Source organism: Sciurus vulgaris (assembly GCF_902686455.1).
Source record: "Sciurus vulgaris genome assembly, chromosome: 3".
In the NCBI taxonomy this organism is placed as follows: domain Eukaryota; kingdom Metazoa; phylum Chordata; class Mammalia; order Rodentia; family Sciuridae; genus Sciurus; species Sciurus vulgaris.
This window is the reverse complement of record NC_136463.1, coordinates 133208974-133225444: the sequence shown is the minus strand read 5'-3', so window position 1 is coordinate 133225444 and position 16471 is coordinate 133208974. Positions and strand designations below refer to the sequence as shown.

Sequence of the window (16471 nt, the reverse complement as noted above, 5' to 3'; positions counted from 1 at the left end):
TTGCATTTGCTCTTTCATCTCATCATTCAGTGCATGCATTTGCTCTTTCATCTCATCGTTTGCTTCTCTGATCATTTTAATTATGTACATTCTGAACTCCTTTTCTGTCATTTCTTCTGCCATGCTGTCATTGGGTTTTATTGATATAACATCTAGATTTGTTTGCAGCATTTTCTTTCCTTGTTTTCTCATATTGTTCAGGTATCAGTGGACCGCTGAGATATTGCAGATTTCCTCTCTTGACTTACAATGTCCCTGAAGATTTTTATATATATACCCCCTTAGCCTTCAGTAGGCTGAAGTCTTGGAGGAAGTTAATAATGCGGTGCTCCACAAGGAAGCTGCCTCTCTAGGAGTGGTGGCCTTCAGGTGGGGTGTAATCCCTGCTAGTGGGCAGAGGTGCCTCCACTTGTTGACCAATGGTCATCCAAAGGGGACCTAGGCTGCGGGCTGAGGCAAGGCCTGTTTGGGCCTGAGTCTCTGGTTTTACCGTCCTTGTGGGGAAACCTCACCCGGCAGGGAAGACTCACCTGGTGGGGAGGTCTCGCTGGTCAGTTCCCCTCCTAGAGGTTCCCCTCAATTTACAGCTACCGCCTGGGCTGGGCTGCCTTCCTCTGCAAAGTTCCCAGGGGCCCGGCCCTACCTCCTGGGCCTGGGAGCCTCACCCTTCGCAGATGAATCTCCTTAGGCTGCCCCTCCACAGAGAATCTGCCCGCAGACCTGGAACCTTCGCTCCGCCCTAAACCTGTCTCTGTGCGGCTCTTCCACCCAGAAGCCTCCTAGATCCTGGTACCCTGCTCTGCACCTAATCGCCTGGCTATGCAGCCCCTCCTCTGAGCAGCCACCTGGGGCCCCGTACAATCGCTCTGAGTCCCAGAGACCCGCCACACACCTCTTCCTCCATACAGCCACCCAGTATTCCGGTGCGGTCCCTAGGAGTCCAAGAAACTCACTGCGTACCTCCACCTCCCACCATCCACCTGTAGCCCTGTGCAATCAATCACTCCGAGTCGAAGTGACCCTCCCCATTCCTCCTCCTTCTCCAGATAACCCCCGGGTGTTCAGGAGCAGTCGCTCTGAGTGGCTCTGAATCCACGTGACCCGCTGCATGGGTCCTCTGGGCAACCACCCGGAGCTCTGGTGCGGCCACTCAAGACCAAGCGACCCACCACGCTTCTCCTCCAGGCAGCCCCCCTGTGTTCAGGAGCTGTCACTTTAAGTCCAAACAACTCACCACTCGCCTTCTCCTCTGAGCAGCCGCCTGGAGTGCTAATGCAGTCACTGTGAGTCCAAACGACCCGCCGCGCTTCTCCTCCTCCTCCTCCTACTCCTCCAGGCAGGCCCCGGGGTTCAGAAGTGGTCTGATTCCAGACAGCTCGCCGCGCTGCTCCTCCTCTGGCCACCGCCTGTAGATCTGGTGCAGTCACTCCGAATCCAAGCGGCCACGTTCCTCCTCCTACTCCTCAGGGCAGGCCCCGGTGTTCTGAGTCCACACAGCTCTCCTCGCCACTCCTCCCCTGGGCAGCCGCTGGAGCCCCAGTGGTTGCTCCGAGTCCCAGCGCTGTGCCGAGCGGCCTCCTTTACGGCGCTCCCAGTTGTCAGCGTTCACTGCTCCAGCGGGGGCAGGGGTGTCTCGCCGGCAGCTCTACTTCACAATGTTTCCTGCGTTCCGGGACCACTGTCCCATCCCAACGGGTGACTGCTTTGAGTTGGTCCCAAGTGTCTCAGTATCTCCTCTTTTGAATCCTGAGTCCTGGAGCAACATGAAATGCAGCCACCCTCTAGGCTGCCATCTTGAAAACCTCTCTCTTTTTAATTTTTTGGGAGAACCTCCATACATTTTTGTGGTTAGACCTAATTTACATTCCTGTTAACAATGTACAAGAGTTCTCTCTTCTCTACATCCTTGGCAACACTTACCTTTTGTCTTTCTTAGAACAGCCATTCCAGTAGATATCAGGTGATACCTCATTGTATTCTTAATTTTCATTTCTCTGATGATAGGTGTTGTAGAGCACTTGTCATTTATCTTTTGGCCATTTGTATGTTTTCTCTTGAGAGTGTCTCTTTAGGTCCTTTGTCCATTTTTAAAATTGAGTTGTATGCTTTCTTATGATTAATTTGATTTCCTTATATATTTTGGATATTAGTCCCTGATCAGTTGTATGGTTTTCAGATATATTCCCACATTCTGTAGGCTGTCTCTTGACTTTGTTGATTATTTTCCTTGCTGTGGAGAAGGTTCAGATTGATGCAGTTTTATTTGTCTATTTTTGCTTTCCTTACCTGAGCTTTGGAGGTCTTATCAGGAAAAGTCATCACCCAGAGTAGTGCCATGGAGCTTTTCCCCAGGAGTATTACCAATTTTGGTCTTATACTTAAGTCTTTACGTCATTTTGAGTTGGTTTTTCTTTAATATTTTTTAAGACTTGGATCTATTTTTATACTTCTGCATTTAAATATTTAGTTTTACTGGCTTCATCTACCAAGAGATCATCTTTTCCTTATCATGCATTTTGGCACCTTTGTCAAAAATTCTTTGACTGTAAATGTGTGTTGTTCAGAGCTCACTGTTCTGTGATCTGTGTGTCTGTTTATTCCAGTACCATGCTATTCTGATTATACTATAGCTTTGTAGTACTTTTTATTATTGGGTAGTGACATCTCTGTCTTTGTTGTTTTGCTAAAGATTTCTGGCTACTTGAAGTCTTCTGTGGTTCCATATGAATGTTTAGATTTCTTTTTTCTATTTCTGTGAAAAATGTCATTGGAATTTTGATAGGAGTTGCATTAAATTTATAGGTTGCTTTGGGAAGTGGAAGCACTTCACAACATTGATTCTTTCAATTCATGAACATGGACTATTTTTCAATTTATTTTATCTTCCATTGCTTTCAGCAGTGATATGTAGTGTAGGTTCAGTAAAGATATTTCACTTCCTTGGTTAAATTTATTCCTAGGATTTTTTTTTTTTGGTAGCTATTATATTTGGGATTGTTTTCTTAATTTCTTTTTGAATAGTTCATTGTTAACATATAGAAATGCTGAAAGGTTTTATATGTTGGTTTTGTGTCCTTCAACTTTACTAAATGTATTTATTCTAACACATTTTGGTGGAGCTCTTCCCATCTTAGAAAATAAGCAGACTTAAGTTATATGGATTGCTTAAGATCTTTGTAGATTTGCAAGCTGGGTTTTTTATTTTTATTTTTTTAACATTTTTTTTAGTTGTCAAGGGCCCTTTTTCTATTTATATGAGGTTCTGAGAATTGAACCCAGTGCTTCACACATGCTAGGCAAGCTCTCTACCAGTGAGCTACAATCCCAGCCCTATCATATTGATTCAGTTGTGATATATAAACCTGCTAACAAGTAAGACAGTTTTTCCCCTAACTTTTGGCATAATTATTTGTCTTTATTGTACTAAAAATAATTTCAGTTAGCCCACTTTGTATCTTTTCCATTCTTCCTCAAATGCACATAAAAACATGCCCATTTCAGAATGAGTTTCATGCAGGTAGCTTTTATTATACTGTCATTGTTTTAGAATTAATCTTGCAGTGCATTTATTGTGTCTTTATCTTTGATAGCAGTATACCAAATCTTCATTTTTATTCCACTAAATTAGACTTAGAATTGTAAACAACCCAAATTTGTTTTTAATCACAGAATCATTTTGCATAAATTAGGAACCCACATTGAAAACTTTGTATTACATAAACTTTGTACTTTTTACACAGATTTTTTTTTATCCTCACTTTTTTGAAAATGTTAAATTTTTTTTAACATTATAATTCTCAAATTGATGATTTATATATATAACAAATGCAGGAAAAGAGGAATTATATTTAGAAAGGAATTTTTGAGAAAAGTTGCAGTAAAATCTCATAAGAATACAAATTCAAGTTTTGTTTTCTCAAAGGCATTTTCTATTTATTAATTAGACTCATTTTCTAGGTAAAGCAGTGATTTAACTTTTAGGATTTAGCTTTTAGGATTATTTACAAAAGAACAATATTACTGAATGTTAAATATTTGTTTCCTAATTAATTGATTTTTTTCATTACTCATTTTTATTCTCTTTTAAACAGAGGACTGCTATCCAGATCTGTTTTGCAAGCCCAGAGCGCTTCTCCAATCTTTACCCATGTTTATGCAGCATTGGTGGCAATAATCAACTCAAAATTTCCACAAATTGGAGAATTAATCCTCAAGAGGTTAATTCTTAATTTTCGAAAAGGCTATAGAAGAAATGATAAGGTATATATGAATGACGTTTAAGTAGACTGTCACATAGGGTAGGCCAATAAACTAGTATCAACAAAAGTAAAGAATGCCAATTTCTGCATAGGAGTGCTTTTTAAAGATCATATTTCATGAGAACTTTTTTGGTTCTAGTAAATATTCCTGACCACTAATTATGAATCACCAAAACAATGACTTATGCTAGTAGTGGCAGTGTTTCACATATATTACTTTCATATAAAAATTATCCTTGTGTGTTACATATCTTGAGTGTCTTTACTAGAATTTATAGATAAATGAAAATTTGGGTTTTATGGATTAATTTTGTGCCTATTTTCACTTTTCAGCAACTTTGTCTGACTGCTTCAAAATTTGTGGCACATCTTATTAACCAAAATGTGGTAAGTAATTATCTTCAAAACATGTTCATTTTTAGTGGCATTAGACCATAGTCTTGATGCCAGTGATACATCTGTTTTTGTTTTGATTTATAGTCCTTCAGATAAATATCTTGGATGATATTTTAATTTCAAAACTTCAATAAATGCATCTAATATTCTTTAATATAAAAAGGAATCGGAATACTTTTAACTATTTTGTCAAATTGATCTCACTTAATACTATACATGTTTATTTGACTGCAAATTACTTTTTAAAAGAATTAATTTAGTCCTTTTCTAAAGCAATAAAGTTGTCTTCCTCCTCTTTCTTTGTGCCTGGTGTTCATGAAAACCTAATAAATGTCTGAAACTCTACAGAAAACTTTATACCCTGCAGCAGCTACATAGATGTAGTCATATATTTTTAGTTAGTTTATAAAATATAGGAGAATAAATAATTTTAATGTTTTGAAATGCAAATCATTTTATTTTCTTCTCTCTCTGTACCTGCTGTTAATGAGCACCTAATAAATATCAAATATTCTGTAAAATCTCTATTCCCTATAAATACATAAGTATTTTTAAAACATAGTTAATAAAAGATAGATCAAATAATTTTAACCTGTTTAAATACAAATAATTTTATTTTGTTTTTCAGTTTCAGTGTTCATTTTGTTTTTATCCACTATTTGATAGCTTCAGTTTAGCTTCTTTTTATCCTTGAAAAATGGTAAAATTGTTCTTGTTCATACACAAAGGTTTCCCTCATATCTATATTCTTTTACTTTGTAGAAGATGAAGAATTTTGAAGTCACGCTTTTTCTCTTTTTTTATTTTCATTTAAGATTTCTTATTATAATCATTGACACACTAATTGTACAAATTAAAGGACTTCATGATGGCATTTCCATACATGTATATTGATCATTTCCACCCTCTCCTCTAGCCTCCTGTTACCCATTCCTGGTCATTAATAGTCTCTCTTCTACTTTCAGATCTTTTTTTTTTCCTCCAGTTTCCACGTGTGAGTGAAAATATACAATGCTTGTCTTCCTGTATCTGCCTTATTTTATTTAACATGATGTCCTGTATTTCCATCCACATTGTCTTACAAATGACAGGATTTTATTCTCCCATATGACTGAATAATATTCCATTTTGTATATCTGTCATATTTTCTTGGTCCTTTTATTTGTCAATGGTTACCTATACTGATTCCATACATTGGCTGTTGTGAATAGTGCCCATGGTTAATTTTATTTCTCTAACATTATTTCTTACCTACCACTGTTCATTCTTTGAAATCTTTTAGATGTTAACCTAATTGCTTGTTATATTGTTACATGATAACTTGCTTTTTAAAACTATGGAAACTTAATTTTATGTATCTATAACTGCAGAAATGTGCTTCTGTTTTTGAATGTGTACTACACTTACATTGGAATTTTTGGCATTGCCACAGAATTCAAAATATTTAGAGCATTAAGTATTTTGCATCTTCCCACCTAGACTCAGGGTAATATTTTCTTATCATTGATGTGACATTGTTTGACCCTGCTCCTTCCCTTCCCCGACAAAGCCAGATGTATTTTTGATGTTGTGCACAGTGTGAAGAGGATATTCTTCTGAGCTGAGACTTAGTCTTATTCCTTCCCCATCTCAAAAAAGTGTCTGACTTATAAATGCATATAGATGGCATTTCAGACATTCATTCTGGTTCATTTTCTTTCATAGCAAAATTCTCAGAATTTTATACTCTTCCTCACATTATTTACAAATATTAATTTTTGAACATGGCCCATGTAATAGTGTAATTTAAAACAAGGGAGTATTCAAAATGGTTATTGTGTGTACCAGAAATCATTAAGATAATTTGTGGTAAAATTAGTATTCATGTAACTTGAGAACTATTTACTATTTAACAGTTATTCATTGAATGTATTGAGAAATTAATAAAAAGAGTTCTGGTCCTAGAGAAAGGTATTATAACAAAAATACAGTTTCATAAATGCTGATTATGAAAAATTATTTCATTAAAAATTAATACATGAGGGCTGGGGATATAACTCAGTTGGCAGAGTGCTTGCCTCTCAAGCACAAGGCCCTGGGTTCAATCCTCAGCCCTGCAAAAGCAAAGAAAAAAAAAATTTAATTTTTTTTCACTTACAGTTTGAGTTTATAGCATTTTATATACAGAATGTCTAGAAAGAATATTCTGCTATAGTTAGATAGTTGTATTCAATATAATAAGTTAAAATTTTGGAACAGTCATCTATAATTTCTAAAAGGTAAATAAAGTGATAGAAAAATTGTGTCATGTTTAATATAATCATTGCTGAGACGCATTTACCTGTTTTTTAAAATTATTTTTAATACTTGGTGAATATATGAGAAAGCATTTTTTTCTCCTATACATCTGCATTCTCTTTAAGGCACATGAGGTTTTATGCTTAGAGATGCTCACTTTGCTTCTGGAAAGACCAACCGATGATAGTGTTGAAGTAGCCATTGGTTTTCTCAAAGAATGTGGCCTCAAATTAACACAAGTTTCACCACGAGGCATCAATGGTAAGTGCATATTCTTGGTTTGTATATTCTTGTATTTTTTTTTTTAAAGTATACTGTTGATTATTGTTCTTTCTGTGTAAATTTAGCTATCTTTGAACGCCTTCGAAACATTCTGCATGAATCTGAAATTGACAAAAGAGTTCAATATATGATTGAAGTGATGTTTGCCGTACGGAAGGATGGATTCAAGGATCATCCTATTATCCTGGATGGACTTGACTTGGTTGAAGAAGATGATCAGTTCACCCATATGCTTCCTTTGGAAGATGACTATAATCCAGAAGATGTTCTTAGTAAGTCTGGTGTTTGGGGGATGGAAAGAAAGGCACCCAAGAAATATAAATGTAGAAAATAAACACTTAACTTTTCATTTATTTTTTTAAGATGTTTTCAAGATGGATCCTAATTTTATGGAAAATGAAGACAAGTATAGAGCTATTAAGAAGGGTATGTAAAATTTTATAAAATAATTTATTTAGTTCAGATAATAGAAGAAACTTAAGTAGTTATATAATTCTGGTAGAAAAAATATTTATAGATCACTGATCTTCATCCCATGAAATCTCTGCTCTTGTGAAGCAATTCTCTTCACTGATTTTTCTTTATACTATTTGCTCATATTATTACTTAATTCTGAATCATTTGTTTCCTTGTCTCTTCTTACACTCTTTATCAATTCTTAAGTCTCACCCCTCTTAAGAAATATTCATAGATTACCAGTGACCTTTATTTAACCTCTTTGTCAATTATAGTCTGTACTCATCAGTTTGATATGCAGTTAATTGGTATACTTTCTTATAAGTACTATACTTTATCTCATCTTGAGTGCAGGTTTGACGTCCTTCTGATAAAATTAGTCTGAGATTGGTACCTAATAAGTTGATGATTATTGTTATTTGTATATCATTAGTATATTGTAAGCATTAAATCCGAACAGATTTTGGGTTGTTTTTTTGTCTTTGACATTACTAGCCAAATGACCTGAAACCAATTACTTGTTTGACAGAAGCATAAATGTTACTCATTTGTGGAAGGATAAATGAAATGTTTTTGTGTGCATTTTGTGACCACAGAAGTAGTACTCAGAAAATGATAGCTGTGTTACTGTTTTTATTTTTTTATTTGCATTATTATTTTTTCCTAAAGCTTATATCCAGGCCTACTTATATAATAGTTTCATGGGTTTATTTCCCTTCAGTTCTGAGTTTTACATGAGAAGAACTTAGTGCTCTGGGAAGCTCTTGAGAGAGCAGAGACATAGAACTCTCTCTTTGCCTGTATTCTATGCTATAGTCATGCTTAAAAGTGGAAGGTGAAAGTATAAATAGCCTTTCGTTTCTATGCAGTATCCTAAAAATCTGGTCCAATAATCGGGTCTCTACTTAGATGCTAATTTCTTGAGAGCTTTTCACTGGCACTGGCCAGATTCCTTTTTCTGTTATTAGTTTCCAAACATGGAGTACTAGATAACCCATTGAGCCTTCTTTTTTTGTGAACTTCTTCTCCTATAGTCTCCCTAAGAGGTGCCAAATGTTTGTTTTCTGTAACTGTTTACCTACTCTGATTTTTCTGTTTTTTAAACTTGGAAATTCTCTATTTTGTTAGGGTCTAGGCAGTTGGCCAATGCTCAGAAAGTTAGTGCTTTTCATTTATTACAGCAGTTCTCAAATTCTTTGATCTCAATATCCCTTAGCAATATTGAAAAATATTGATTCCAAAGAGGTTCCTTTTATATGTTATATTTACCATTATTTATTTTATTAGAAATTAAACCTCAAAATAGAATATTCTTTTCAAAATAATAGCAAAACTAGTACATGTTAGCATAAGTTACATATTTTTATAAAAATAATTATTTCATAAGAGTAATTCTGTGAGATAATGGAATATTTTATGTATGTTTTGCCGAATTTAGTATCTGGCCTAATAGGAATCTAAAATAGTATCAATGAATTTTCATACTCTGTTACATTACATTCCATTGGTATGTTGCTAAGCCAGGTCTCTAAGCCAGGAATGATTTTGTAACATGTTGCATTGGTCATTTGGAAAATATTGATTTACTGAGTTATGATCATCTTCTAAATGTTAACACATTAAAATTATCAAAATCAAATTAACATTAATTAATATAATATCAAGAAATCACATTAATATTACTGTTTACCTCAGTGGAGAATTCCAATTATTGGGAAGTGGTCAAACTCAGAGGGATGGATATAGGTTTTCCAAAAATCAAATTTTCTCTTAAAATTTTGAATTTTATCATGGTGACAAATATTGTTACTTGTTTTCCTTGAAGCAACAGTGTCATTTTATTTACATTTATGAAAATGATAGCCAAATACCTAACAACTATAGATTGTTGGCCATTTCTTTCAAGAAAAGCTGGAAAAAGGAAAGGAGCTAATTCATGTTGCAACTCAAGCAGTCACGTCTTTGCTTATCCGAGATCACATTTACCACTGTGCATCTGGCTTTAACAGAAGTGTTATATATATTAACTTCATATTTTGTTGCTTGAATAATGATAAAGACCTATCCTCAAGGACTGAGATTTAATAAATTTAATGTTTTACTTGTTCATCAAAGACATTATGTTTTTAAATGAAACAGGCTTTTTTTTCCCGCTACTACAAAGTGTGTCTGTAAAGAATGCATTGATGGTTGGCATAGTTTGGTGCCTTGATTTATTTGCTCTTAGCTTACAGCGGTTTTAAACATAGTACTTTTGAACATCTTTGCAGGTATCAGCACAGTGAAGGGGAAGGTAATATCTTGGTATGAGGATATTTGACCTCCCAGACCACCTGAAAGGTCTCAGCAACCCCCTAGAGACTCAGACCATTCTTGAAACACTGCTTTATTCATTTAATGAAATCCAATTGCCATTGCTTAAGTGATTTCAGAAAGTAAATTCTGAAGTAGAGAGAAGAGGATGATGTCAATGATTAGAAAATTCATTTGACCTTCATTCTTCTGTAAATGTTCTAGAGCTGGCATAAAAAAAAATGACCACAGCAGGAAGTGAGCACAGCTTTAGTAATTAGCACCTTAGAGTGACCCAGGTGTACTTGTGTTTTAGATTTTACAGCATTTGGGAAAACAGCAGGAGTGCCTGTCTTCATACTATTGAATATTAAATAGTTTCTTCTTTTTAAAGTCTGCCTGAGCTGTGTTGCATAAATAACTAGACAGTTCAGATTATTTCTTAAAGTGACATTTGTTAGAAATATTCTTGAAACTTAGATAAGGGCTGAATGACACCTCCACATTTTTGTAAAGTGATTTGTTCCTGATGGTGTAGAGTTCTCTGCTAACATTAAATATGTGGTTTCTGGTTTATATTGCTTAGTTAAATAAAAAGAAAGTAGAATTTTTCTAAAAATGTGAGTAGACTCCAAAATTGTATTAAAAGCTCTCTGATTTTAATAGAAATATTTAATTTTAATGAAATATTTCTATTTAATTTTAATGAAATATTTCTATTTGTAAAATCTTAATCAGGCTAATAGCACTGTTAGGCGAAATATAAATTTTAGTATTTGTTATTTGTTTACTATTTACATTGATTTAGTCTCTTATAAACAATTTTCATTCAGTTTTAAATATGAGCTGTATTACAAGAAGTTATAATACAATGATTGTCTTACTCATTTTCTTAAAGGCTTTTAAACTCCAGTTTTAGTTTTACACATAAATCTTTGGAATGATTGTAATATTCAATTTAATAATTATACACTTTAATAAAGATCTCATCATTTATTAAAAGTGAGCAGGAAATTATGCAATTATTTCCTCTACCTTTTCTTTCCAAGTACTTTCTTACCTTAAATTCTTGATTTCTATATCTAGCATTCATTTTTCATAAAATATCTAGCATTTCATTTTTCATAAAACTATCCTTTTGTTGGTGATGAGATATTTTGACTTCCTTATGCTAGTTTCCATTCCTAATTTTTTTCAGTGTTGCTGTACATTTGAAAACCTTCTTGTATTTTTCTTTGTTTTTTTCCATCTCTTCCTTGATTTGTGGCCACTTTTTAATATAGCAGAAGAATAATACATGTGATACTCTCTAGTCAAATCAGTTGCAATGCTTTCTGACCACTAGGACATTGACACAGGCTTATGTGATCATCTTTGTTGGCTGGTAAACTGTTAAAACACTAATGGGTTTCTGTGAACTTAGACTTATTTTCTTAGAATGAGATATATGTATATCACTTGCTCACTTTTTTTTTTTTTTTTTTCCTTAACCTTATTGGTCTTATAGAAATTCTTGATGAAGGAGATAGTGATTCAAACACAGACCAAGATGCTGAAAGTAGTGAAGAGGAGGAAGAAGAAGAGGAAGAAGGAGAAGAAGATGAGGAAGGTAAAGGTGTAGTATACTTAAATAATAGTGCAGAATACTCTAAAATTAAATTAATTCTAATGTAATACTCTAAAACAATAATTCTCAGTCTGTTGAGGGGGTTGGGAGGGATGCTACTGCATCTAGTGAGTGAAGACTAGGAATACTGTTAAATAAGTTTTAAGTCACAAGATTGCCCCTCACTACAAAGTATTAATAATACGTTCTCAAATGCCAGTATTGCCAAGATTGAGAAATCATGCTCTGAAAGGAAATTCATGTTTTTAACATTAGCATAATTTTAATTTTGCATTTTATGCCTTTGATGATATTATAAACCAGAAAAAAGGTATATTCATGTGGAGTGCATGTGATTTATATAACCCTGGCAAGAATGTGACAGATGTGAATGACTAGATATTTGCTATTCATTTTGGCAAAATAGAGTGGGGAGGCCAAAAGCTATATTTGTACAGAAGCAGGCATGATGTTCTTCCTCTTCATCTTTGATTACATCATTTCATAGGAAAATAAGTGGGAACTTTACTTTGGTTAGATCTGTTAATATTTATCAGAACATATGTGTAAACTGGTCTTTATTTACAGGCATTACTTATTTGAAAATATTAAAACTGTCTTTTTCTTTTAGGGTATAACATTTTAGTTCTGTCTTGCAGTGTAATTGCTGTTCAGTAACATTTTATAAAAATAGATTTAATTTTTCCAGCATTCTCTTTATTTAAATCATCTAACTATTCATGTACTGTATTTTACCTTAAAGTTTCTTTGTTTCATATGAAAAGACTGTCCAAATAACAACAAATATGCATGAGGAAAATTTTCATGCATTAAATAGGGGACAGTTTTGACAAATACACATATTTATATTGGATCCATCCATCCATCCTGTCAGGATTGCAAAGCATTTTCTTAAAATGAATGTCTCCCTGTACATTGGAGGTTTCCAAATTACCAAAATTTATATTTATTTATATATATATATATTTTATAACTATAAATATTTTACTAAGCAACAGCATGAGTGCAGTCTTCTGTAGTATCTAAATGAACAGGTGACTCAGAAACAACAAGAGTTTTCCTGGCTTGGTTCTGGACTTCAAGCTAACAAAATGATATGACAAAAGACTCGAAGTATTATTACCTTTAATTAAGTAAATACTAACTTACACAATAGAAAAGATAGTTATTTTTATTATAATTATTATTTTATTATGAAAGGCTCTAAGTAGATTTATGGAAAAATATTATATCAAGATATATTTTTATTTCTTCTCATTTATTTTTCTAGTTTTGCAATTGTTGTGTTTAATTTCTTTCAGGACAGAAAGTGACTATCCATGACAAGACAGAAATTAATCTAGTCTCATTTCGTCGTACAATATATCTTGCTATTCAGTCGAGGTAAGGTAATGATTGCTCAGGTTATCCTTTTTAATTAATTTATTAAAATTTTGTTACTGTTGGTGGTGATGGTGGTGATCAAAGAGATCAGGGATTATTCAGAATCTGATAACAGAAAACTAGAGAACATTTTAGCATTCTCAGAACCTCTATCCTACACCCATGTTTGTGGACCTGTAACTTTTGACTCTTTCCTTTAAGAGTGAATTCTCTTTATTTACATGGAAGGTCTAATTATGTCACATAATTAGAATTTTTAAACTATGTCACTTCTTATAGTTAAATATCACTTATAAAAACCTGAAAACAACTGTGTTAAAAACTAACACAGTATTTAATTTTGTAATGGGAACTTAGTGTTGTTTTGTTTTGTTTTGTTTTGTTTTCTCTAGTTTGGTTTCCAATTCTGGTTCTAAGCAGAGAAGCTCTGTTTTGATGACTTTGGAATATTGATGCAGGTAGAAATGAATATAAATGGAAATAGGAATTAGACTTGGGAAGGTTTTAAGGATCCTTTGAAGTAATATTAAGGAAGAACTACAGTGATGTCATGAAGACAAAACTTGTTTCCTTTGAAGACTGTGATTGTGGTTTTGAAGATAAATAAATAAGAATGTTAAATGCTAGTGCATCTGTCAGGTCGTATGCAAAATCAACCTATTGATTTAGTGGGCAGAATTTACATTTTACACTGGAGGAAGTATGTTTTCTCAGTTTTGTTTTGTTGGTAGGTTTTGTATATTTCCATTTAGTATGATGTAATAGTAATAATGATTCATAAGTAGGAGTCATCTTGTTTTCAGTCTGTCTGAAAACTTTTTGGCTTTAGATGCATTTTCAAATGTTTAACAGCAGAACATGGGTTAGAAATTATTTTGGTGTGTTCCTACCTATTTCTTTGCCTTTCACATGAAAAACTATAAAGTATCATTTTCCAATAAAATAAAGTAGAAGATAAGAAATTTTTTGTTATAGGTAAATAGTCTTAAATAGAGTTTGACCTTTCATTTCTGTGTTCTTTAGAAATCTAATAGTAATCAGATGTGGGCAGCAGGTTCACTGTTTAAATATAGCTTTCAACATTTACTTTGAGGAGTTACAGGTGAACTCTTTAAATAGCTATTTAAAAGAAATATTTTTCTTTTTTTTTTTTTTGGGTGGTTGTTGTTGTTGACCTTAAACTTGGTAATCTCCAGATCACAAAAAAGACATGAAATATTAAAGCATGAGGAAACAGGACAGTTTCTACTTCATAGTGGTATCATTCCTAGTCAATCCTACTTGTAGTAGCAACTGTCTCTCACGTTAAGAGTCCTAGCTCCTAAAAGCTGAGTTTAAAAAAAAGAAAAATGTATATAACAAAGGTTATAGAAGAAACACAAACACTTTAATGCATCGGTATTTAAAGAACTTGGATAGGAGAGTCATCAAATAATAAAACATGGTTAAAATGTTATCAGATATCTAGACAAGGAAGTGCTATTAACAATGATATTCAATTTTGATGACTTGTGAGATAGACATAAACGTTATTGATGGGTAGACTATCCTTGTCATTTGACCCTGTTTCATTATTATATTTCCTAAAGAAATGAATGTTGATAGAGAAATATATGTGGAATTGTTCTGAACAAAAAGAAATGGAGAAAATCAGTCTGAGATAAAGTCTAAATGTACAGTTTATGCCGCATTGAAAATTAGGTTAATAATTAATTATTATAAATGTGGGCACATTTGATACAGTCGTGAGAAAAAATACACAAACTATATAGAACTCTAGTATCTCAACTAAAAAATAGGCAAGTAGAATAGAAATGATATACAGTAACTTATCACCAGTAGTTATCCTGAGGGAGTTTGGATTCTAGATTGTTTTAGTGTCTTTTTCCCCCAACTGTTTGTTTTGGGTTTTTTTTGGTTTTTTTCTTTTTCTAAAAGTCTTATGGTTATAGTTTACAAGGCTAGAAATCAGGAATAGACTATAATCATCAAGCAAGACATGTGACTGTGAAGGTATTTTATGCACACGATTCCCTTTCAGAAATCTTGTGAATAAAACTAAGTTCTGACGACTATGTGGTGGAGATTTCAGTTGTTAAATATCTTTTGTTGACTGGTATTGTTGTGACTCCTTAAAATTATCCATTTTTACTTAACACAAAACATAAAACTACATAATTGGCTTTCCTATTGAAAATAAAGTATTCCTATTCTTACTTTTAAATGACGTTCTAGTCTGATTTTATATTATTGAAGTAGTAGATAGCATCACAGGGAGATGTACTACCATGTCCCTGCCAATTTAAAAGTTTTTTAAAGTGGAAAAGTCAACAAGCATTTTTAAACACAACTTGAAAACTGATATCATATCAAGAAGATAGTAATTCAATGCTGTCTTCTTTTTTCTTTACCCTCCCCTCCATCACTATTAATTTGTAATAAACCTGGAAATCATTTTATTTAGCAACCTAAGATGAGATCTAAAATACCATGCAAATTTAATTCATTTAATAAGTATAATAGTGCAACTTCAAAACAATCTTGGGTATAGGAATTATCAAGTACTTTTATGATAAATTAAGAACTTTTTGTAGATTTTCGGTTTGGAACAATAAAATAAATAACATGAATGATTTTAGGAAGAAATCTTTGACATTAGAAGGATAATGATACTGCTGAAATTCATAGTTTCATAGAACATTTCATACTTAATATCACCTATAACAATGCAGTTAATTCTCATAACTGATAGATATGGTATATATATTTGGCTGTGTATGATTAACACATAGTACCATTTATTATATTACAGGAACCTTGCCTGCTGTACAAGTTATATTTTTCTGAACCACAATTTATTTTATTAAATCTGTGAGGTAGGCAAATGAAGTATACTATTCTCAATTTAAAGGCTAGATTATTGGGAGGCAGAAAGAAATCTTGCTTCTATAATTAAGGGATATTACACATTCTCAACTAGGAAAGAATGCAAATAAAATTTCACTAGATACCTAGTTGGCAAATTTTCATTACTTTTTGCAAAGTAAAAGACATAATTGTCGCTGGCTCTTTGCAGTTCCAAAATCCATGGATATTTGTCACCGCCTGCAGCAACAACTTGCACGGGTCTTATGGGTGGTGGAGTGGAAACTGAGGCACTTCTATTTTTCTCTTTAGTGCGCTGCTTTCTTGCTTGTTTATAGAGGATAGAGGAAATGAGGTTTACTTGCTTTGAGAGGAGAGAGAGAGAGAGAGAGAGAGAGAGAGAGAGAGACTTTGCTTAAGAGAGACGTTGAGAGAAGGACAGGTTTTGCTTAGAGCTTAGAGGAAGAGACTTGCTACACCTTAAAGTCCTGCATCCTGTGAACTAAGGGTATGTCCACCCAAGGTGCCCTAGTGATGCGTCTCAGTTCTCCGTTCTGCGATCTGCCTTCCGCCGCTGCCCCTACTCGCTGCTGTGTTCTTTCTTCTGGCTTTTCTGCTAATGGCTGCTGTTGCG

General features: G+C 33.7%; 1 protein-coding gene across 3 annotated transcripts in view; it reads left to right on the top strand.

The window, feature by feature from the left end:
• CWC22 (CWC22 spliceosome associated protein homolog) overlaps positions 1-16471 on the top strand; it is a 63989-nt gene that overhangs the window by 31419 nt on the left and 16099 nt on the right. For all 3 annotated transcript variants that reach the window (XM_079132219.1, XM_079132221.1, XM_079132220.1), the window contains exons 7-13: positions 4092-4260; positions 4593-4646; positions 7058-7193; positions 7280-7486; positions 7578-7640; positions 11470-11571; positions 12891-12972. In XM_079132219.1, coding sequence (XP_078988345.1) covers positions 4092-4260; positions 4593-4646; positions 7058-7193; positions 7280-7486; positions 7578-7640; positions 11470-11571; positions 12891-12972 — 813 coding nt within the window. The remainder of the gene's footprint in view (positions 1-4091; positions 4261-4592; positions 4647-7057; positions 7194-7279; positions 7487-7577; positions 7641-11469; positions 11572-12890; positions 12973-16471) is intronic.